We start from the raw sequence: 23,938 nt of genomic DNA, 5'->3' as shown, positions 1-23,938 counted from the left end.
GACCTACAGAAATGAGGCTGGATCAGGATGACCTTTCAGGGTCAGCTAGGTGGTGCAGTGGATAGTGCACTGGCCTTGGAGTGAGGAGGACTTAAGTTCAAATCCGGCCTCAGAACTTGACTCTTTATAGCTGGGTGACCTTGGGACAAGCCACAAACCCCTACTGGCCTTGAATCCAGAGCCACCTCCAGTCATCCTAATTCTTGTCTGACCACTGGACCCAGATGGCTGTGGAGGAGAGAGATGTAGCACAGCCTCCCTTATTCCAATCCAGTTCATCCAGCAATCCGGTGTCATGGTCTTCAAAAATGAAGGACAAACATTAGGTGGTGAGCAAACTGGGAAGAGCCTTTAATGGCAAGATGAGGGGAAGCTTTGCTTTGCTGGGAAAGGAATGAATGGGGCACACCAGAGAGAGAAGTGGAAGGTGGGGGATGCCAGAGGAGAGCCCAAGGGAAGGGCACAATGGAGGAGGGCTCTAGGGGGATCTATACCCATTATGGAAGACAGATTGGGAGATGCCAAATCCCCTTAAAAAGTTCTAAGGAGGCAGTTGGGAACAGCCTTTCTGCTTCATCTTGGGATAAGATGAGATCAAAGTAGGAATGATCAATGGTCTCCAAAGCAGAGAACTAATAATCTTCTTCACTCAATGAAAGGCAGCCCATGTAAAAAAAAAATCAATCATTAGATTTAATAGTTAGATTTAATAATTAGTAACTCTAAGGTAATGGAGACATGAGGCTCCAGAAGAACTTGGTTACACCTCCCTCCACCCTTAAATCACAACATTCTTTCCAGTGGTTTCCACCCCTCCCCCCCCAGTCCCAGGAAGTCTACAAGTGGGCAACTCACAGATTATGTGAGGTTATCAATGATTTGCTTTTAACTCCTTAGAGAAAAACACAAGACCAGGTTTATTTCATACAATGTTATTCACACTTTTTCATTTTCTAGTTTATACAGAATATACAAATAAGTGAATAAAACATTATTCCATATGAACCAAAAAGAGCCAGGACTTATCAGACTAAACAAACTGGTCCATAAACAATGCATATCAAAAGGAGACGCTCCTGTGCAAACTGCTGAATGATTCTGCCCAAACCAACTTCCCCTTCAGGCTTTACCCTAACTACATCCAGATGAACACAAAAGCATAGGAAGAGGGGTGAGGGGGGAGAATGGGCAGGAAATGACCCAACAAGAGAACCCTCTTTCCTAGGTAACAATGGAAACCCTCTGAGGTTCCACACAAGTTACAGATTTTTGCAGAATGGGCCTCCAAGTGGTGGGGAAATGAAATGTCAACATCTGGACTTGAGGGGTCTCAGACTGACTGCTTCCTCCCCAAATAGGACTCGGGTTCCTAATACTGTTTCTAAGGAAGACGAGTCCTTGGGGAAGGCAAGGGAGCCTCTGCATGGTGTCCCCTAGAGAGCTTCATGATTGGGTCAAACTAGGAGCTCCAACCAGTGGTAAAAACATGCCCAGTCAAAGACTGGGATCAGGGGCTAAAGCCCCTCTAGGAGACCAGCGCCTCTCCCTTGGATTGGCAAAGGAGAGATGGATGGCGTGGGTGGCAAGAACTGATAAGCTCTGCATAGTCAAAAGCCATGGCCGTGGTGATCTAACTATGCTCACCAAACACACCCTAAGCCAGTAGAGAGAGTGCCAATGAAAAATTGACTGAATTCTATCTCTTCTTCACCGAGGAATGTTTTTCTTTTGTTTGCCTAATGCTGAAACTTTAAACAGGAAAAAAACAATTCCTGGCATCCCCAAACTCCTGCTGTCAGTCCAGATTCATGATACAAATGATTAAAAAGATACAATTCTCTACATGCAGAATTGCCCCAGAGAGAAAGAATTCCTTCTCTTCTGAAGAGCCCAAAAAAACGCCCTTTGACATGATCCAATGATTGAGATGGCACAAAACTGAAATGGGCCAACAGAAATGTTTTATACAAAATACTGACTTCAACAAAATACAAAGCACTTTCTTTATCTTTCAGAAACTGAATATACAAAGCAAGCTTTTTTTTTTCCAAAATATTTCCATAGGCAAAGGATTAAAAACGACTTTTAATTATACACATATGGTCACAATTTTGCCTTAAAAAGCTCCTTGGGAAAATGTACATAAGGCCTCTTGTAAATGTACATCATTTTCGTGTTACTGTTACAATGTCCAATGTCCAGAGAAAACAAGGGTATTTTACAGATCAGCTCTTACTCGGGAGGCTATTCAAAAATACAGGACTCTTCTGTACAAAGAAAAAAAAAAAATCACACCACATTTAGGAAGATGGAAAAAGCCTTGGCTTCCGCGGTGAGTTGCCTTCTCAGTCCAGACCTTTCTGACTATGCACAATACCCTGACTTCAGTTTAATCCAATCCAATTGTCAAAATGTCTGTAGTAACAGAATCAACAGCTATGTTATAAAACAAAATGACATTTCTCACAATAGATAAAAAGAAACCTGGTTCAGACTTCTGAAACCATATAAAGATAAAATTTTTTTTAAAAAATCACTCTTGATTTGGAGAAATAAATTTACATTATACAACACTATATGTCAGGGCAATAGGGCCGGGGATCTGAATATACACTAAAATGCAATTTTCTCCCCCCCTCCCCCAGGGTAAAACAAATTACATTTACAGCATGAAGGTTTACAAATGTACATCTGTACAGCCAAGAAAAGCTTCACTACCAAATTAGCAAAGTTTGTAATAAACATTGAACCAAGATCTGCCGTCAAACTGTAAACTTACACCTAAAAACTACACGCATACAATGCATATATTTATAGGAAGCAAAAAAAGCTCTCTGAATATGTCCTCATGCTCCAATGTCACCTCCACCCAGGCCCTCCCTGTCACCCCGACTGGCCAAGCTCCTCCCCTCCCTCCCAAATGGCGGCGGCCGCTCCCCAGCCAGCACAAGCCTGCCCACCCGAGGAGGAAATGCAGGGCTTCTCTGCCAGGGCAGTCAGGCGATGGACAGATAGCCATGATTTTACTCTGCTACCTCTTAGGATGACTCCACAGAGAAGCAGACATGGCGCATCTTTCTATACATTGCTAGAGAAATAAAGGGCAGTGTCTGTAAATTAAATCAGCTCCACAGCAAAAGAGGAAAGCCTTTCTCTTCTCAGATCATCTATGTTCTTTTATCCTCCTCGAGTTACCCGGGCAAGAGGTTGTGAATTACCAAAATACAACTTAACTTCCTTGGTTAAATCTGAATATTTCTGCAGGTAATCATCAATCTGATATAAAAGACTTCACAGAAGGGGGAAAAATAAGGACTATTATCCTATATACATTTCTATAAACCTGTTGTGCTATGGGGTAGTAGACCTACCAGATTGCAAGCCAGTTTATTAAAAGAATACTGTACTTTTTCCTTTTAAAAACTATTTTTTGTGACTTTACAAGGTAAAAATTTACAAAATATGTGACAGCTATTTTTGATACAATTACATCATATACAGGCATTCTGTGCTTTGCCAGCAATCCAATCTGATAGGTCATTAATCAGGGTTGGAGATAGTCTATCATTCACCCCCCCAAAATATACACAAGAACCTTAAAAAATGTACAAATGGATGAATCAAGTCAATAAATAGGCCTGCGTAACAAAAAACTGCCACCTTCAGAGTTGAGTTGTGTTTTGATAATTCACCAGCGGAGCGCCCCTACAGCACCCCATTGGGGGGCCCTCCCACGGGCCCCAGCTCCGGGCTGTTTCTCAAGTAGTATTTTTCCAGCTTGACCAGTATATGCTTCCCATAGGTATACTTGCGCAGAGTGGAGATGTGGGGCCGGATCTGCAGTTAAGAAAGAAACAACCGTCAATGTCACGGAGCCTCCTCTGGGCACCGAGACACCTGAAATGACTGACCAGCAGAAAAGGAAGCAGGAGCCGCCAGAGGCTCCGAGGGGTGGGGGGAGGAATGGGACAACTTAAAAAGCAGATGCAGAAGGGATGGCTAGCACGTTAGGTTCTCAAACTTGACCCTGCTTTTCCTAAGTATACAAACCTGGATGCGGAGTTGGAAGGGACTTGGCAGGACCCTGAAGCCAACACTCTCATTCTACAGATGAAGAAATTGAGGCAGGGATGGGAGATTACTTGCTTAAGGTTACATGTTTGTCAGAGTCGAGGGAAGGGTCTGGACCCCGCCACACCCAAGGTCTACAACATCACTAAATCTTTTCCATGCTGATGGCCCCCCTCTTTTCTCCAGCGCTCCCAGCAAGCTCATTGGGGGCCTGGCAGCTTCCCTTGGAGGCCCGGGCAACACGAGCAAAGTGCTACTATTCATTCTCCTCAACCTGGTGCCCACCTGAGTCTGTCCCCCGCCATACTGTGCCGCACGGCCCACCTTGTGCATGAGGACCTTGCGCTGAGTGGGTTCCGCCATGTCTATCATCTTCTGGACGACGTAGTTGGCGTACTGGTCCTTCATCATGGTGTATAAGGCACTGTGAGGACCATCATTCTGGCAGCAGACCTCGTCAATCAGCAGGACTCGCTCAGCCCGGGATGCGTGTGACACACACTTCTCCACCACGTTGCTGGTCAAGACAAGGGGACAGGAAGGTGACCATTTGCTTACTCTAACAGATTCCCAAGGTCAAATTCCCCAGGCCCTGCCATACCAAGGAGCGACCCATGCTGCATGGTCAGGAGCAGGTTCTGCTGTCGGAGCTCCCCATCCCTAAGGGGAGCCCTAAATCTAAAGCACCTACTGCCAACAGACAGCTGATGGCACACACCACCAGAAGAGGATACAAGGGGGAAGGAACACTGGACTATGTCAAAGGATCCCTCAAATGGTTTCCATTTCTCTCCACTGAGATTAAACTGCTTTATCTCAAGGAGAAAATAGTCTCATTTTATAAAGAGTCAGCCAGCCTGGTCCACGACAAAGATGCCTGCTGGGGCAGGGAGTGTGAAACCCACTCCCGTGAAGCACCGGGGGGGAGGCGGTTTGAGGGTCCTGCCTCATTGGAACACCTGCTCAGGAATCAACTTTGGGGGCTTCTGGCTAGTGGGCAGCCCTGCAAATCCTCTCATTCAGTTGCTTGGACCATCAGGTCGGGAAGAAGGGCCTGGGAGTCAGGCAGGTTGGGGCAGACCCTCCATGCTCCCCTTAGACCACCAGCTCTGGGGTCTCAGGAGCCCTCTGCATATCCCACCTCTGACAGGCCACCATAGTTAGCATATTAGAAATTAAAATGTCTTAATGAAACTAGTTTTGATCTCATGGCGGCACTTTGACAACAGGTCAGTCAACTATAGGAGATTCCAGCCAAGGAGCTGCCCTCCCCCCCGATTTCTGGTTGATGAACCCACCCTAAGCTTTGGAAAAAATGTAATAGTAGGGGCGGCTGGGTGGAATTACCTATCTGTGTGGCCTTGGCAAGGCACTTAATCCCACTGCCTAGCAAAAACTAAAAAAAAAAAAAAAAAAAAAAAAAAAAAAAAAAAAAAAAAGTAATAGTACCTGGCAAATTTGTGCTGGCTGAGGGTTAGGACCTTGCCTCGGATTTCAGAAACAATCTTGCTTTTGTCATCAGGGCGGCCATGTTCCAGAACATGCTGAATAACGTAGTTTCCATATTGATCCTACAAACAGTCAGGGGTTGGGGCCCAAGGCACAAAGTTCAAGGCCGTCTTGAGGCATGACCCATCCACCCACCGCCTTTCCTACAAAAGTGCCCAGGATGCCAGGAGACCAGAAAGGCTCTCAGCTGACTCTGGTGTGCCCTCCCCTGCCAGCAACCTGGAAGACATGAGTGTCCCTGGGCTCTGGATGGCTTCTGCTCCACCCTCTGTCTACCCCCTGGACCTCTCGAACCTCAGCAAGGGCTTGTCCTCCCTCTAGCTTCAAAACTCATTCACTGCCTTTCTGTGTCCCAGGATTCAGAGAGATAAATACTAGGCCCTGCCCTCAAGTAACCTCACGCCTGATGGGGGAAGAGGGGAAACTGCCCCACAGCCATCATAAATAGAGTGGGTCAGAAAGATCTCTTGAAGGAAGGAGCAAACCAGAAATTCCAAGGAAGACATGTTTAAAAACAACGAAGTCACCCCCTCCCCAATCCCAGGGGACATTGGAGCAGAAAGGCTAGGGGTGCAGGGGGACTGGGACAGATGCAAACAGCCCTGTCCCCCCCCCCCCCCCCCCCGTTAGACTCCAGGCTCCATAAAGGCCAGGTCCTTCCTTTTCAGGGCCTCCCAAGGCACCTACTTGGACCAGCTGCTCCGTGTGCTGGTGCAGCTCTTCCAAGACAGGCAGGGTCTGCTCAGCCGTACAGTGCTCCAGGATGCGCTGGATGACACGACAGCCATATGGGTGGGTGGAGAGCACAAAGACCTGGAAGCAAAGAGCCAAGGGAGGTCAGGGCTCTGGGGCCACAGCCTCCTCAGGCACCCTGGTGCCTCTTTATGGGGCAGAGTGGAACAAAGGGGCGTCTGGGAGGGAAGTGAGCAGAGGCAGAGGGGCAGGGTCATACCTGCCCCTTAAAAGCATCGATGATGAACTGCAGGGCCTGAGGTTGCACGCACTCGATGCACTTCTGGACCACATGGTTCCCATTCTGATCTTTCACGCATTTGAGGACATGACCATCCAGCTCCTTGACCATCTCATTCTGGAAAAACAATCCCAAATTGACTCCCAGAGAGTCAAAGGCCAGCAGTACCAAAGGAGAACCCAGTCCTCTCTGCCTGTTCCCAGGAGGACCACAACCTTGCTGAGGGGATCCCAAGCTGCTGAAAGTCTAACTGGAATCACCAAGTAATTAAAATGTCATAAACCATAGATAATAAGACATTTTAAACTAAGTCAATCTGGGGTCTGGAATCTGGGATCATTGGTAAGAGGGGCAGTTCTGAATGGTGATGGCAAGGAACTTGAGAGATTAGGGCTAGAACCAAGGCAATATCTAGAACACCAGGAGGGAACCAATAAATAAATAATTTCTGATGGAGTGAAAGATCCCCCCCCATGGGAGTAAAATGTCCCACTTATTTTAATCGACAATGATTGACTCATGGCATTTTAAACAGCTCACATGTTGGCACAGACAATCTGTAAAACTCATCTTGTATGAACCTACTGGGGGGAAAAATGATTTCATACTGAACGGCTTTTGAAAGAGGAGGACGGACAGAGAAGCTAAGCTTGGACTAATTCTCTAAGAACCTAAAATTGTAGAAGATATGGTTACAACTTACAACTACCTGCTGGTCAGAGGAAATCGACTCAAGCGCCTTCTGGATGACCCGGCAGCCATACATCTGTAAGGCCAAAGGCAGAACGTGGCCTCGTATTCGGGTCGCCAGGGCCAGTTTCTGATCCAGGTTTCCGAACTGTAAGAAAAGAAACCATCTGTGGTGGGGACCCCAGGAAGGAGGAGAGAGAGGACACAAGGGAGACTCCAAGTCGCTCAGGGGCTGCACGCTTCAGACATCAAGTCACCAGAGGTCTAGGGCACTCTAGAGCTTAGAGTCTGAGAAGAGGACAAGAAAGCTGGAGTTAAGATTTGAGCTGAGCAGCACAGTTCCCTCAGGAAACACTGGGCAAGGAAGAAGTTTAAAACAGAAATATCCAGAAAATGGAATAAAGGTCAAGGAAGAAAGAATGACCATAAAGCAAGGCTTGGTCCTGTAAAAAGTGTTCACAATGGGAATAGTTTATGTTAAAGGCATACTGAGAGAAAAAGGAATCTCTGTCTGGGGAATGCGGTGATGGGACATTGACACCAAGCTGTAACAACTGAAGACAGAGGTTTGATTCTAATTTTGAATTCTCAGGAGAATGACCACTTTTTCACTGACAGGACTCAAGTAGCCAATAGGGAGTTGATCACTCCCATCATGCCTCCTAGCTGGGGTGCTCCCCAAGGCTCCGCCCAGCCCCTTCTATCTCTGTGGCCTCATTCACTCATCATCACTCACTGCCTCTGAGACCACTCACCCTGGAGGCATCTCCAACACACTCAGCTATGATGGGCTGGCCACACTGTTAAATGCCCAACAGACACTTGCCAAAAAGATTATTCTATGGAGAACTCACCAGGGCAAGTGCTCACAAGGGGGTCAGAAGAGGAGACACCAAAATTCTGAACAATTTTGGAATTGACCGTGCATCATGGGAAACAGTGGCACAGGACTCCCGGCATGGTGTGCCCATATCACAGAGGGTGCTGCGCTCTATGAGGTGGGCAGAATGGAAGCAGAAGAGACATGACATACCTAAGTTTAGAGTAAGCACTCAGGTATCCACACGGATTATCTGTGCCTAACCTGCGCAAGAGCATTCCAAGCCACAGTCGGACACAATGTCATTTGTCTCATCATAGTGATGTCATTTTGGTTTTCTTCAATAATGAAGGACAAGGGGCAGCTAGGTGGCGCAGTGGATAAGAGCACTGGCCCTGGAGTCAAGAGTCCCTGAGTTCAAATCCGGTCTCAGACACTTATAATTACCTAGCTGTGTGGCCTTAGGCAAGCCACTTAACCCCATTTGCCTTGCAAAAAACAAAAAACAAAAAACAAATAATGAAGGACAAGAACCATTTACTACCCTTCCCTTTCCACCCTCCCTTCTTCCAAACTTGCTCTACACTTCTTGTCTCTCACATTTGCTGTCTTAGACTTTTCCTGAACTTCAGTCTCTGACAACCTCCCCCCTGTAGCAACATACCAAACACTGACATTTCTGGCATCTGACCCCCTCCCTCCAAACCCAAGGTCACTCTCAGTCAGGGTCCTCATCTCTCCCATTCCACAAAATGTTAACGAAGTGATAATCCCAGGTCACTCTCCATAACTCCCAATTTCACTTGCTTCCTTTCTCCACCAGGATAAAACAAAAACAAGTCTCTATTTCCACAGGATACTTGCTACCTTGCTATCTTCCTCCCTTAGAATGGAAGATCCTGGCCCAGAAAGGACTACTCTATTCTTTCCATCCCCACTGCCTCGAAGAAGCTATTTCCCTGCACCTGGGATGCCAGAGAATTTTATATTTGATCTTGGAGGTAAAAGGGGATCACTGGAGCTTAGTGAAAAATAGATGGGCACTACAAGGTCAAACCTGTGTTTCGGTAAAACCATTTGGCCAGCTAAGTACAAGATGGACTGGAGTGAGGAGACTTGAGGCAGGCAGAGGCCCCAGCAGCTTGGGCCAGGCTGGAGGTCAGGAAGGGCATGGGCCACAGGGGCAGCAGTGTCAGAGGAAAGAAGGTGGAGAATATGAGGCATATAAGATAGGAGAAATGGAAGCATGTGGCCATTGGTTGGATATGGAGAGAGAGAGAATGTCTACATAGAGTTTAAGATGTCTATTAAGAAATGATGAAAATCAAAGGTTGAAAGAGAAAGTAAGGTTGCACAAGTAGACACCAGCATACAGAGGATAATGACCCCTAAGATCCGATAAGATAACCAAGTGGAAAGGCAGAGAGGGAGAGGCAGACTCAAGTCAGATACCTGGGGGTAACAAGAACAAAAATCCAGTCAAGGTGACAGTAAAGGAACAGTCACAGACAGGCAGAAAAAAAATTAAGAGAAAGAAGGCTCTGAAAATTCCAGAGCAAAGAACAGGTACAGGTGAAGAGGGGTCCAGCCCTCGTCAGAGGCAGAGGAAAGGTCCCTGGGGCCCTCTTGCAGAGCAGCACCATGGGCAGGCCCCGACCACCACTCAGCCCAGGCCTGCTAATGGTCAGTCTGGCCGCTACTGAAAATGTAGGCTTGCTCTTTGGCCTTCCAAACTCACAAGGCTGAGAAAGGTACAGAAAAAGCTCCATCTGTATCCCCGGATGAAGCCAGACACTGGAAGTTGTTTCGTTACTGAAAGGCAAGACAGATGGGATTTTATGTATGAGCTGAAGGTGCTTTCCTGAGCATGGCCTGAAAGGAGAAGCCAATCGTCCTTTACCTAGGAAGGCCCAGCTGGGAAGTGAAACTGCTATGCCCTGTGGCCATACTCCAGCCTATTCTGCTCAGCTCCATCCCAGCAAATTTCCTACTGCCCCCCCCATTTTAACTTCTACTTTATACAAGGTCAAAACCTATGAACAGAAAAAGGTTTGCTCCAAGTCCCATAAGCAACTGTCAAAATGTCATCAATAAGATCCCAGTCGTCAGGAGACGACTTACTGATTCAAGTAAACTCATCCAGACTCCAGAGCAGGATCACACTGTAATGGTTATTTCTTCTTGGAAAATAGCTCCACAGTATGAATGTCCTATCATTGGAATTTGTAAATGAAGTCAACGATTGTGGAGGGCAGTCTGGAACCATGCCCAAAGAGTAATCCAACTGAGCATCCCTTTAAACCCAGCAATACCAACACTGCTTATATCCAGAAGAAATTATGAAAAATGGGAAAAGTCTCACATGGTCAAAAATACTCATGGCAGTTCTTTTTGTAACGGCAAAGAATTGGAAACTGAGGGGATGCCCATCCATTGGGGAATGGTTGGACAAATTATGGTACATATGGAATATTATTACTTTACAAGAAACCATGAAAGGTCAGACTCTAGAGCAGCATGGAAAGAATTACTGATGCTGGTGCCAAGGGAAGGGAGTGGAACCAAGAGAACAATGTACACATTAACAACATTGTGAGTTGATCAACTTTGATGGACATAGCTCCTCTGAACTACAACAGAGAGCTAGGACAACCCTGAGAGATCAGCTACAGACAATGACATCCAGTCAGAGGAAAAGAAAAACAAACAAACAAACAAAAAAAAAAAATTCACAGAACCTGAATGAACACTATGTTCACTTTTCAGAACTTCTCTTGCATTTTTCCTTCCTATCCCATGGTTTTCTTTTCCGTTAGACCTAATTCCTCATACACAAAATGATTACAATGTAAATAAACTAAACACAAAATATACTTTTACTAGACTGTTCCTGCTGAGGGGAGGGGGTGGGAATGGAGGATGTCAGAAAAATATGCAAGTGATGAATGTTGAAAAACCCATAATATGTAACTGGGGTTATTGGGGAATCTCACATTTTCACAATCTAAGAACTAATCTAATAAAAGGATTTCTCCTGTCCTCCCATTTGGAAGTATCCATTGATGGCAATGTCATCCTGACTGTAATTTCTACCAACATCTTCCTGCTGTGGTCGAGTCAGGAGACTGGTGGAGAAAAGGGGAATGGATTAGTCACGAACTCCTGTGATCCTGATCATGACAACCTGTAGTCTGGGAGAGCTACATAAAAATTCTTAGACAAAGACCATGAGAGATAGTGAGAGAGAGAGAGAGAGAGATAGTGAGAGAGAGAGAGAGAGAGATAGAGAGAGAGAGAGAGAGAGAGGACAGGGATAGAGAGAGAGATTGAGAGAAAGAGAAAGAGACAGACAGACACAGCAAGGGGTGGGCAAAAAAGACAAAATGAGAAAGAAATGATCCCTAAAAACCTTGGAATGCTTGGACTTCGTAAGCCTCAAAGTCAATCCCCCCAAGATGGTGGAGGGCATCACCACTGCTCCAACTGGGCAACATGCTTACCTCAAAAAACTTCTGAATGACATAGTTGCCAAAAACGTCCGTCATCAGCTGATAGGCTGCTTGCAGAATTTCATTAAAAACCATCTGGCGCTCGGTGAGCGTCGCCCGCTCTAGCTTCTGCTGGATGAATCTACAAGGAACAGAAATCCAAAGGCCATCGGTGGATAACTACTACAAAGGCCCCACCTCCTAAGAGGGATTCCGACAATCCCATCGGCTCACTCTCCAGGAGGAGAAAAGGACCTCAGGTCAAACTGTCTATTTGAGGCCCACAGCTAAAGAAGAAGCCAGGCTCAGGTTCAAACCCAGACACTCTGGTGCCCACTGCTCCACACCTGCAAAGAAACATGGAACTTCAGAAGAGAAATGAGCCAACATGAAAATCCGGGGGGGTGGGGCGGCAGGGAGGCAAACCCACCATTTATCCCTCTCTTGAGTCGGCCCGACTTGTCAGGGCCTTGCGTAATAAGGTCAGAGTTCTCCTTCCTCTGGGCCACAATGTCCCCAGTTTCTTCAACCAGACTTCACGTGGGACAAACCTATGGCCATTCCTCACCCGGCTCTCCTCTTATCAAAATTCTCCCAGAGATGGGGGGAAAGAATCCCCTAGAGATTCATCTGATCTAACATAGATGAGGAAGTGGAACTCTTTTGCCCAAATGCATTTCCACTGCTCTCTAACCATACTGCCTATTCTATCATCTATCTCTTTCATTTCGAAGTCCAAGATGGCAACAAATTCATCATAAATTGAGGTTATCATTACTTAAATCCCTCAGCCCTCACTCTAAGTGCTGTCATTGTTTCCTAAAACTGGTCTCAGGTGCCAGTTTCAAAACTATATAATTATACTCTCAAAGCCCTAATGGTGGTTAACATTGATCCCTAGGTAGAAATGACCCCAGTCAGACCCCAGCCGATCTGACACATGAACTTACTTGACTCCTGTCTAACAAATGAAACGTCATCTTAATTCATCTTTTGGGGTAAACAGTCATTGAGTGACAAAGCCTGGCCACAGGACCTGGGGCTAGACCCCCAAGCTCTGTGGGCCCCAAGGCAATCCTCCCATGCTAATTGGACAATGAGTCCCATTGGTTTGCACTGTTAGACCCACCTAAACCCTACCCTGAACCTCTGAGGAAATTACAAATCTGGAACCACTCCTCCCCCTCCAAACCACCATCACTCTTGGGTTTGAGTCCTCAGCAGACCAGCCAAATAGCCAGGCCCAAATAAATTAATCTTTTTCAGAGACTGGGCAGCAGGTCAGTAGTAACCTTCAAGAGGAGTGCCAGTAGACAGCCCTGAGTGCCCCAACACCCCTTCAGCCCTGGCACATAATCCTCACCATCTTTGACCTTTGACTGTAAAGTAAATTTCCCTCTCCCAAGCCACTCTAATAAACCAAAGATAAATGCCAACAAGGTCATCACACTATCAGAAGTGTAAAGGGACAATATTTCAGGGCAGTTTTAGGCAGATCCATCAGTCAAGTCAATGGGCTTCTCCTCCCGCTTGTGGAGAATTCAGCAAAAATGGTCAATTCTGGAACCTTCTAAGTCAGAGGCCCGGCAGGCCACTGTAGGGGCTGCGAACACCAAGCAAGAGCAGGTAAGGATAAACTAAGGCACTCACCTGGAGCCGTGCTGGTCTTGGGAAAACTCCACTATGTGGCCCAGGAGGTCTCTGAGCTGCAGGTTAGGGAAGCGGTTGTTGCGGAAATCTTCCAGTAAGCGGCTGCGGCCAGAGGGCATGATGTCGGCCCGGCTGTAGCGCAGCCGGGAGGGAGGGAAGAGCTGGCTGCTGGAGCTGAAGAGGCTGCAGGTGCTGGAGGCGCTGCGGTGCTTGGCTTCCGCTCCAGGAGCTGCTGAGATATAACGCCCGCTGCCGTTGGCCAGGCCTCCTACGGCAAAGGGCGCCCATCAGCAGAGGTTCAAGACATTTCTCCAACACAAGTCTATCGAGCGCACAGACGCAATGAGCAAACCACTCCCTCCCCCTTTAGAAACGAGCCTCCCCCAAAGTCCTTAAGATGTGTAGGTGCAACTTTTGAAAAGAAAGAGGGAAAGCAAGAGGGCGATCGACTCACAGAAATTGTGCCGACTCTGATTCCACCCAACCCCGGGAGCAAAGCTAAACCTGCATTCGAGGGGGGCTGGCCTGGAGAACACACAGTCTCCCTGACCCAGGCCCAGCTGGGGTAGGGAGGAGGGCGCCACAGGAGCAGCCCTCGCTTGCTCGCCCTCCTCCTTCCTGAGCATCTTGGTCCCTTTCTCAAAACAAACCAAGGCCCTTCAGAATAAAGAACAAAAAGGGGACTAAAAATCACCCTGGCTGTGGATCTGGTTTCCAGAGGGAATGGAGAACAGTCAGGTCCTGGGTGACACCAGCCCCGAGACACCAGTCTCAGATGTGTGAACCCCTGGGAATTAGCTGGGATAACGAGGGGCTTCTTCTGCAACCGCCACACTCTTTGAGGGACATTATAAAATCATTGTGGTCAACATCCATAATTCCTAGTGGTTTCTCTGGGCAAAAGAATTCAAAAAAATTCATTTCAAGTCTATTCAGAACAACAAAGTTGAATGGCTGCCAAAACTAAGACAAAAAAAGAAAATAAGAACATTAAAAGGGGGATAAAGCACTTGACAATGTCATTTTAAGTAAATAAAACTTAGAGAAAATGGAAAAATCAGGATTTTAGGAACAGGATCCAGGGCTAGAGGGCAGCCAGTTCAATCAGGCCAATGTGCTCATGGCATCATGTGAAAACCACTTGCCTGGGTACCCAGAGTCACCCCCAAAATGAAAGGACACCAGAGGCTGCAGGACAGACCCCCAGCAGAGCCAGGGAAGAAGTTCCCCTTCTCTCCCATCAGAACCAAGGCACCTCCAAATCCCCAATGAAAAAGACTCCCAGAACCAGGCTGAGGTTTGCATCAATGAACCCCCCCACCATATCCCTGGACTAAAGTGGCATCTTGCAGTTTTCTCCTTCTTTCTAGAGTGGGCCCAGATACTCTCCAAGCCACCCCAAAGTATTGGCATTCTCCTAGACAAGGACCAGTTAGAAGACGCTCCTCCACTGCAGGAAACCCATTCCCCAGCTCCAACCTCAGCCCTTCCACATGGGAGCCCTCTGATGGGGCCTTCTCAGCCAAACCTCCCCTCAGAGCAGAATCCCCTCTATGATCTGAGAGATGTAAAGGAGACAACTGTAGCAGACCAGCTGATAAAGGATGAGACTGCCTGGGATTAGGGATTCCATCACAGCAGAGATGGTGGAGCCCACAATCAAACTGGAGAAACCAGGAGGGCAGGACTAAGACTATCGTCAAAGGGGATGCGTGCCAACCTGAAAATGGTTCATTTCAGAATTCTAGCCATTCAATCACTCCTCCTCCAGTACTGCCCATCTACCAGGGAAGGGAGGAGAAGAGGATGGACAAGTGACTACTATGTAGATCTTAGGAAGCTTGCCAACTAGTTGGGGAAGAAGACATGGATACAACTAACTACAAGTCAACCTTTAATTACGAGCCTACCACAGACAAGGCCCAGAGCCCCGGAGGTGCAGAGCTGTGCAAATAAGAGGTTCACCTCAAGGAGTTATCATCTAACTGGAGGCCCAACAAGTACAGACGTGGCCAAAAGAGACCCAGGAGAAGTCCACAAGAGAATACGATGGGGGGCAGCTAGGTGGCAGTGTGTATAGAACACAGGCCCTGGAGTCATGAGGACCTGAGTTCAAATGTACTAATTACCTAGCTGTGTGACCTTGGGCAAGTCACTTAACCCCATTGCCTTGCCCCTCCCCAAAAGGAGTGAGAAAGAGAACATGATGAGAAAACCTTGTGGGAGTCCAAGATGACTGTCAGTGGCAAGGGCTGGGAAAGATTTGAGAGGGGGGTGGTAGGGTGGTCGTTCTGGGTACAGGGCACCAAAGAATAGACAACTCACTCTACTTCTGAGCTGGTGGGACCCTCTGGGCCCTAATGCCAGCCAATGTGCTCCCTGAGAAGGGCCATGACAAGTCCCAGTCAGTGGGCTTGAAAGGCTTGAGGTGGACTTCCCACCCATCCCCAACCATCCCAGCCCCCAAGTCCCCTTTTCTCCCTTTCATCCCCAAGTCGCTTTCCATGGATACTTTCCAGCTTATTCCACCAGGCAGCAAGTACATATTAAATGGCCCCTGAGATTGATCCTAGGGGACTGTAAAGAATCAAACAATGGGGAAGACAACAAGTTCATACCAAAGTAGAATATAACCACATTAAAATTGCTAAATAAAAGTTTTGGGTGGAAGGACATGAGGAACTTCAAGGGAAAACAAGAGTTTTGGGAAACCCATCCAGCCAGGGCCCATGAGATGGGGGGATGGATGGTTGGAGAAGGGTAGGAGGTCCCCCACACCCTTGAGTCTTTCAAGCCCATTCACTGGGACTTGTCATGGCCCTTCTCAGGGAGTAGATCAGTTGGCATTAGGGTCACAGAGGGTCCCCACCACCTCAAAAGTAGAGTGATTTGTCTCCTCTTCGGTGCCCTGTACCCCTCTCATCCCACTCTCAATCGTCCCCGGCCCCTGCCACTGACAGACTGCTGACTCGGGCCCAGAGGTCAGAAATGGAGGGGAAAGGGTGGAGTCCACTTGGGCAGGCCTATCCATGCTAATCAGTGCAGAGTGACTTGGCCAGACTGGCCATAAGAAACTTCCTTTGGCAACATCATGGAAAGTCAGGCAAAGAGAGCAATTAAGAAGCCAGGTACTAATGATGGAGAAAGGAGATGAGGGTCTGGGGGAGGAGGGGAGAGAAGGGCTTCATGGAAGGGCTAGGCGAAATGTGAGGGAGGTTACAGAGACAGAAATGGTAGCATGTGACAAGAGCCAGCTGTGGGGAGTGAAGTGGAATGGCCAAAGTCATAGGCCTGGGCAAACTGGTGCCCAAAGTCTCAACTTTGGGGGAGCCAGAGGCGAGCCACAGCTAATCCAAGAGAAAGAAGAGAGAATGGAGGTGAGCCAATGAGAGTCCTGGGAAACATCTTCAGTCAGGGACCATGAGATAGACACTTAGGAGGGACAGGCAGGCAGAGAGGGGGAGACCCAGCAGAGCCCAATGCAGCAAATGAGTCAAGAAGGAAAAGAGTTTAAAAAAACCTGGCAGATTTAATATTAATAAGCCCAACATTCACATAGCACTCAACAACATGTGCACAATGACTCTGGGAAGCAGATGCTGTTATTACCCTCATTTTATAGATGAGGAAACTGAGTCAGAAAAGGTGAAGTGATTTGCCCAAGGTCCTACCACTACTAAGTGTCTGAGGCTGGACTTGAACTCGGGGATGAGGTAAGGACAGATCCTAGAAGCAGCACCCTATAGTTTTAGGAGTGAAACAAAAGGACTAGAGCTAGAGAAGAGAGTAGAAACGACTAGATCAGGTAAAGCTGAAGATTCCAGGAGAGCCAGCGGGAGGCTCCCACTAAGGGGAGGAAAATGAGAGAAGAGATCTTGGCAAGGACCAGGATCATCTCAGAAGGAGGAAGGAGCCCGAGAGCCCCTCTCTAGTGAGTTAGAATGCTGTCCAGAGGAGATTCGGGGCTCTGCAGGACTCCTCCAAAGGCCAAACTTCCAGCCTTTTCTTTCAGGTCCCTCAGCTGGTGGGGTGGGGTTTCTGGTGGGTGGTAACCTGTCCACTGCCTGCTCCATTTCCATCAAGAATGGGAGCTTAGGGGTGGCTAGGTGGCGCAGTGGATAAAGCACCAGCCCTGGAGTCAGGAGTACCTGGGTTCAAATCCAGCCTCAGATACTTCATAATGACCTAGCTGTGTGGCCTTGGACAAGCCACTTAACCCCATTTGCCTTGCAAAAAAAATAAAACAACAAAAAAAAACAACAACAAAACCTAAAAAATCAAATTCATTTAGTAAACATATCTGTCAAGAATGGGAGCTTCGATGTCATCCTGGACCAAGCCCCAATCTTTCCAGATCAGAAGAGTCTGGTTAAATCCCCCAGGTCAGGGAGCTGCTGTACCATACAGGAGATGTATATGGAGCAGCTAGGTAAAGAGCAAGAATGCTCCCATAGTCATATTAAGAAAAAAAAATCCCTTCTGTTTTGTTTCTAGGAAACAGGCTAATGTGGGCCCTACTTTTCCTCCACAAAAAGCCCATCACTTAAGAATTTTCTTGTTTTGACTCCAGTCCTTCCAGTTTTGAGGCCTTAACAGCCTATAAGGAATGAGGTCCTACTGACAAGCTAACCATGGACACAAAAGCAGACTACTTGGGAACGCCTCAGAAGGGCCAAAAAGGGAGGCCCTGGACCTTTTGTGTCAGGGGCCCCATGAGAGTTAAGTCTGATGATCACTTCTGAGCATCAGCTTTTAAAAGACCTAAATGACATCCGAAGGATTCTAAAGGGCTTCAAGAGCCTTGCACACATCTAACTTGGACACTCCAAAGAGGAATGACTTGACAGGGAGGAGCAAGAGAAAAAGAATGAAGGTTCCTGGCAATCATCCCTCTTGGTGGAAGTCACCTCTGACACTGGACCCATTCCTTGAGTGCGTGGTCTCCCTCAGTTTCCCACTGAGATGCCTAATAAAAAAGGGGCGAGGGCCAGGGAGACCCACTTCTTAAGTTATAGAAACCAACAGAAACCAAGGTCAGGGGGCTGGTTCAAACTGATTTTAGCAACCAGAGTTCTTGGAGGTACTTGTATTAGCAAAAACTCAGGGTTCCACTAGATGGGGACATTGTTCCACGAAAACAGACCCTGGTGAGATTAAGGCGAACCTCTCCCACTGTCCAGACTGGGGTCAGGGGATATGTCTCTTAAATCCTGACAATGGTTGTCCTCTTCAGCTTTATGTAAGTAATAATTACAGCTGTTTACTAAACCTAATCTGTGCCACCCCCCCATCTCTCCTACTTTCTGGAATTGATTGCAGTTCTTTCCAAAGAGTAGCCTTCACACAGCCTTAAAGTAAAACTCCAGTTTCTGGCACTCAAGAGTCTCAGCTTCAGACAGCAGCTGCCGTACTCGCTCTCAGAGGTCCTGCACCAGGTTGCTCCAACGTGTCAGAAGATGCGTCCTCCTCGACTGGGAATTTCCAGTGCTAGCTCAGGGACTATGGACCCCCCCCAACCTTACCCAACTCCAGACAACCCCAGAGCTGAAGGAAAAAACCTCCAGATGCTCCCCCAGTCCTGCCCACATTGATCAGGAGAGCCCAGTGACCCAGTGACCCAATGTGCATCCATGCTCTGGGCTGACTGGGAGAGTCACTGCCCTGGGGAGCTCTATCTCAAACAGAGGAATCTGGAGGTACCCACAGCGACAGCAGCTTCAGGCACAAGCACACTGGACCACACCCACAGCTCAGTCAGCATGCAGTCCCCTTTTGTCCAAGAGGCCATGGGAAAAGCTCAGGAGTGGGGAGGGACCAACTTCTCCAAGTCTGGCTGTTCAAAACCCAAGTGAGGAACATCAAGTGCCATTTTCCCACCGTGCAGGTAACGCATTTATTTCCTTTTGGAGAAAACCTCACACCTCTGGTTGTGATCTGTATCGGGACCTCTCAGAATGCACCCCCAACAATGCCCAGTACACCCCAGCTCAGGTCATATAGTCACCAGTGACCACAAGGGGCCACCCTTTCTATATGAAGCCTTTTCTGGATCACATCAGTGGCCAGCATCTTCCCACCAAATTTTATGCTGATTTTGTCCCTAATCAGATGACATTTGGCCTCCCTCAAAACAACTTAAGTTCATTAAGGGTAACTTGGTGCCTGCCACAAACGCCTTGCGCAGGCTAACCTGATTCTCCATCCTAGCTATGTTCTCCACCTGAGTTCAGTGTCTTATGACCACCCACTGAGGATGAAGAGTCTGCCTTCTTCTGGCTGGTGCCCCTAAACCAGGTCTCCCCCTTCTCCAGCAGCTCCTTCATGCAGAGGAAAGAGCACCGTGCCTGGGGTCAGAAGGCCTCAGCTCTTTCCCAGTTGGGGGATTCTGGGCCAGTCAATCACTCTCTGTCTCAGGCTCCTCCTCTGGATGGGAACAATAGCAGCACCTACCTTCCCAGACTGTCACCATCAAATGAGACTGCGTTTGGACACAAATGTACAGGGCCTGGCACTTAGTAGGTCCTAGAGAAATGCCAGCTAGGACCATTGTTCTCAAGGATAAAAATAAAAGGTCCCATAGTTGTTAGAGCCTTAACATTTCTTGAACTGGAATGAATTCTCTATCTTTCCATCTGGTTGAGTCTTCAGTTTAGTACACTGTAGACCAGGCACTCCCTAAGGGTTTCACCAGTGGAATTTAAATTTCTCTCCTTCAAGAACTGATCGCTCCCATCTGCGCTCTCTCTGTCTCTCTCTCTCTCTCTCTCTCTCTCTCTGCCACACACGCGCACACACACACACACACACACACACACACACACACAACTCCCTCCTCTCCTCCCATCTCTGTTCTATAGTTCAATGCTCCCCAACTCTCAAGAATTATCCATGTATAATGCCCACGGATGTGCCCTGATGGGTGCTTCCCCGCTGATCTAGCCTCCCTACACCCAGTCTCCCCATACTACATTTACAGTTTATTTTTCTACTCAGGTCATTATTTCAACTGGCTTTCAGCTGCCACAACACATTAACACCCACAAAGAAGCTCCAGATTCAAAACCAGAGCGTGGTAGTCTTCTATTTTGCTGCAACAGGTACCAAAAATGAACGAGCAAACCTCACACACCTGAATCAATGCCACTAAAAGTTCAAGTCCAGTTCCCATTAAGTCCCAATCTTTGGAACTCTCCAAGAAAGATTTTCAACCAAGAAAAGTCTTTCAGAAAAAGATGTCACTGTCACACGGCCCCCAGCTCTGCTTTTCTCTTATCCAATTAACACATGGCGACTGGGTTAAACAAGGTGGACTTGGTTCAATGAGTTCTTCATATAAGGCAAGGTTCATCCCTACAAGTTGTCTGTCCACTATGGGCACCCCACCCACACACCCTGACACAACTCAAGAGATGCCAAGGAGAGACAGTGCCCGACTACAGAAATGTTGACTATCCTTGTCATTATTACCAAAGTCAACTTGATCAAGGGGCTTAGAAGAATGACGGACATCAACATGCAGGAAACGGTTTGGAAGAGAAACCAAGTTGAATCAGGAGAGCAAAAATAAGAACTGGGATGACACCTGAATGTGGAAAGAATTCAAAAATCAACTCAGGTGGATTTCCACTAAATCTTAAACAAAAAGAAAAAAAGAAAAAAGAAAAAAGGGAAGAAGACAATCCCAGTCAAACGAATCCCATGAGTCACCCAGAAAATAATATGGTCACAGGGAAATACCACGGATTTCCCAAAGGGGTGTGGGGGGAGAGGTGGAGTCAGAAGGTCTGGCTTCAAATCCTGATGCCAGACAAGCTTGAGACAAGTCATTAGCCTCTAAAAACAGGACAAGATGCCTTCTTTTTTTTGTTTGCTTGGTTTTTTTTTTGTTTGCTGCAAAAGACAGGATGACTTCTGAAGAGGCTAAACTTCAAAATGGGAGTCTGCTATCAAGGAAACTACTGTTCCCACCAATTCAGTTCTTAAACAGTGGAGTAGGTTATCAAAAGAATTGATAAAATACACATCACATTCTCTGAAAACTACTGATCATTCATACTAAGATGAAAATGTCTTTCATTCAGGACAGAATGAATCCTTGTTTTTCAACTCAATCCCTTAATAGAGGGCAATGACCCTTGGGAACCTAAAATTATAAGGAGCTGAAGCTTTACACTTAAGAGATCTTAAGATATAACAACCTTTGATCTTAAAAATGTGGCAGGCCAGTAACAATTGATCCTCGGTGGCTCTACACAAGGTACTTTATAAAGTTTGTTAACATGGATAGGCCTGCTTTCCAAAAGTTTCATACATCATTATAATACAAAAATGATTTCTATTTTACCCAACACATTTCTACATAAATAACAAGATAACTGCAACTCTTCACAGAGAAAAACTGAGGGAGAATAAAAGGATCCCAAGGATAGACACATCCCTGCTACTTGCCAAGGCTTGCTCAACTGAAACCAATGGATTCCTTTTCTTTCCTTCACAGCAGTCTCTCTCCAAGCTTGCCCACAAGGTCATCTCCACATTTTTAATGGCTGATCTATTCATTCCCAGTTATTTTGACACCTTTGCTCTTGTGACCCAAAAAACCCACCCAACAGCCAAGGAATATTATTACCAAAGTCAGCTTGATCAATCAACTTAGAATAATGACAGACATCAATGTGCAGAAAACTGTTTAGAAGAGAAACCAAGCTGAATGAGGACAGCAAAAATGAGAACTAGAATGACACCTGAATGTGTCATTCTTCATTGTTCACAGTTCCCTCCAAGCCCTGCCTGCAATCAGTTACAGAGCCCCCCCCCCTTACCCCAGTGAATGTCAAATGACAATTCATTGGTTCAAAAGGTATGAGAAGGAGCTAAGAACTTTGAGGCATAATTACAAACTGAAATGCCAAATAGATGGATCACTTCATAACCTCCACAGTACACCATACAGGGACAGTCTTCTTATAAGCCAGACCAATTTCCAAATAGGAGGTGAAAATTCGGCCTTGTTTTCTTTTGAGTGATTTGGACATGTTTTCATGGAATTTTTAAGGAGTTAGCAATACTTATTTTGAGTCTTTTCATGCCATTTTGGCTCCATAATGTAACAGAAGGTAGCACCTGCTGCTATAGATCTGAGTAACACTCTTGTAATTGATATCGGATGCAAAGGTTCTCAACAATTTCTCTTCTGGTGATTTTGATTATACCAATATAGAAACTTAAATGTACAGGTAGCAAAACGGGCTATATTTTTAATGACGCACTCTAGGAATTTGAGGGTGATGCTGTTGAAGGCGCTAGTCTAGTTCTCTTCCATGTGCTTAAACAAATGGTGGCTTCTCCAATTAAGGACATTATCTGTTTTGAATTTAGAAAAGCTAGAAGATCCCAAACTGATTTTTGCCTGGTTGCCTTCCCATTAATTCTTGCCAAAAAGGATTCTTCATTTGCAAATGGCTCCTACCCTATGATTGCACATAACTCCCATGCCCTACCAACTAGATTCTTGGCAGAGATTGGCCCTCCTCTCCCCTCATGAACACCTAAAGTTTGGGTCTGACCAAAATGCAACAAAGCAAAGGAAACCTGTCAAACCAAGAGGAAAAAAATCTTGACATCAAATCTCGGGAAAAAAAGAAGAGTACAAGTCATTCTACATGGTTGAATATAGGGCTCCCAAAAGAAGAATTACAAACTACTCCTAACCATGTGAAAGAATGCTCCTGGATCACAAAAAGGAAGGCTGCCAATTCAAACAATCCTGAGGTGTCCCTGCATATTCACCAAAGTGGCCAAGATGACAAGCAATGAGAAAACAAGGCTAGATGGTGGTGGGGAGGATTCAGTCCAGAGGAGGAGGTTATAGCATGAGTGTGAAATGGGGTATAGGAGGAGGGAGAGAAGCTGGGGATGTGGGGGCTGGCTCCCATAGCTTCTGCCAGATGCTGCCTGCCATTCAGAGCTCCCAAAGCGGCCACCAGGGCAAAGTAAAACCAGTCTGTCCTTCCATTCAGACCCACAATACAGCTAAGCGTTTCCAAGCTAAATCTCCCCGGCCCCAGTCCTCCAGTCTTCAAATATCCTTCTTTTAAAAGTACAGACACACAGAATGAATGAAAATATGTACCAAGTCATGTGGCAAGAAAGGCAGTAGGCGTTTGGTAGTGGGGATGGGGGTAGGTATGGAAAAGTGGAGCTTGTGACTGGCATGGGGGAAGAGGGAGGTAAAGAGGGAGAAGAGAAGCCAATGGCTGGAGCGATGAGTGGGAGAGGAGCAGGAAGAAGAAAAAGAAGCCAGACCAAGCTGACCAGGGACCACTGCTTAGGGGCATGATGTAGAGGGCAAGAAGAGCTGCAGTCACCCTTGGGGGAGGGTGATGTGGGGCATGCTTTGGGGTTAAAAAGGGCAATGATAGCATGGCACAGGGAGATGGTAGGACAGAAAGTGGGCAACAAAGGGAGGCCTGGAAAGAGAGGGGCAGAGGTAGAACTTTGGGCTGGGAGAAGGGTCAAACATCAGGGGTATCTGCTTCCAAAGAGTTCCCCCATCTTTTCTCCTTCCTTTGGAATTGGTGATTAATCTGGGGAATCCAACACATGGACAACATGACACCCAGCTCTTCTCAAAGCTGTCAGTCCATGATCTCCAACCAAGAACACAAAGAGTAAGACATTTTCTGGCTAAACCTGGGGTGGGGAGGGATCCTTGCTTAGGCATTTCTGACCTGAACT

The 23,938-nt window shown here is 46.8% G+C and overlaps 1 protein-coding gene across 5 annotated transcripts in view; it reads right to left on the bottom strand.

Moving 5' to 3' along the window:
• Positions 1-808: 808 nt before the first annotated feature.
• Positions 809-23,938, bottom strand: part of PUM2 (pumilio RNA binding family member 2) — a 72,901-nt gene continuing 49,771 nt past the window's right edge. For 2 of the 5 annotated variants that reach the window (XM_074194897.1, XM_074194921.1), the window contains exons 14-21: positions 13,202-13,469; positions 11,564-11,693; positions 7,257-7,391; positions 6,533-6,670; positions 6,268-6,393; positions 5,521-5,642; positions 4,396-4,588; positions 810-3,837 (exon numbers count right to left, since the gene is read on the bottom strand). In XM_074194897.1, coding sequence (XP_074050998.1) covers positions 3,706-3,837; positions 4,396-4,588; positions 5,521-5,642; positions 6,268-6,393; positions 6,533-6,670; positions 7,257-7,391; positions 11,564-11,693; positions 13,202-13,469 — 1,244 coding nt within the window. In that variant the 3' untranslated portion in view covers positions 810-3,705. Of the gene's footprint in view, positions 3,838-4,395; positions 4,589-5,520; positions 5,643-6,267; positions 6,394-6,532; positions 6,671-7,256; positions 7,392-11,563; positions 11,694-13,201; positions 13,470-23,938 lie in introns of all 5 variants that reach the window. The other 3 variants (XM_074194930.1, XM_074194906.1, XM_074194913.1) reach the window with 3 other exon arrangements.

The sequence above is a fragment of the Macrotis lagotis genome, chromosome 1 (genome assembly GCF_037893015.1).
Source record: "Macrotis lagotis isolate mMagLag1 chromosome 1, bilby.v1.9.chrom.fasta, whole genome shotgun sequence".
NCBI classification, from domain to species: domain Eukaryota; kingdom Metazoa; phylum Chordata; class Mammalia; order Peramelemorphia; family Peramelidae; genus Macrotis; species Macrotis lagotis.
This window is presented reverse-complemented; position numbering and strand designations above follow the sequence as displayed.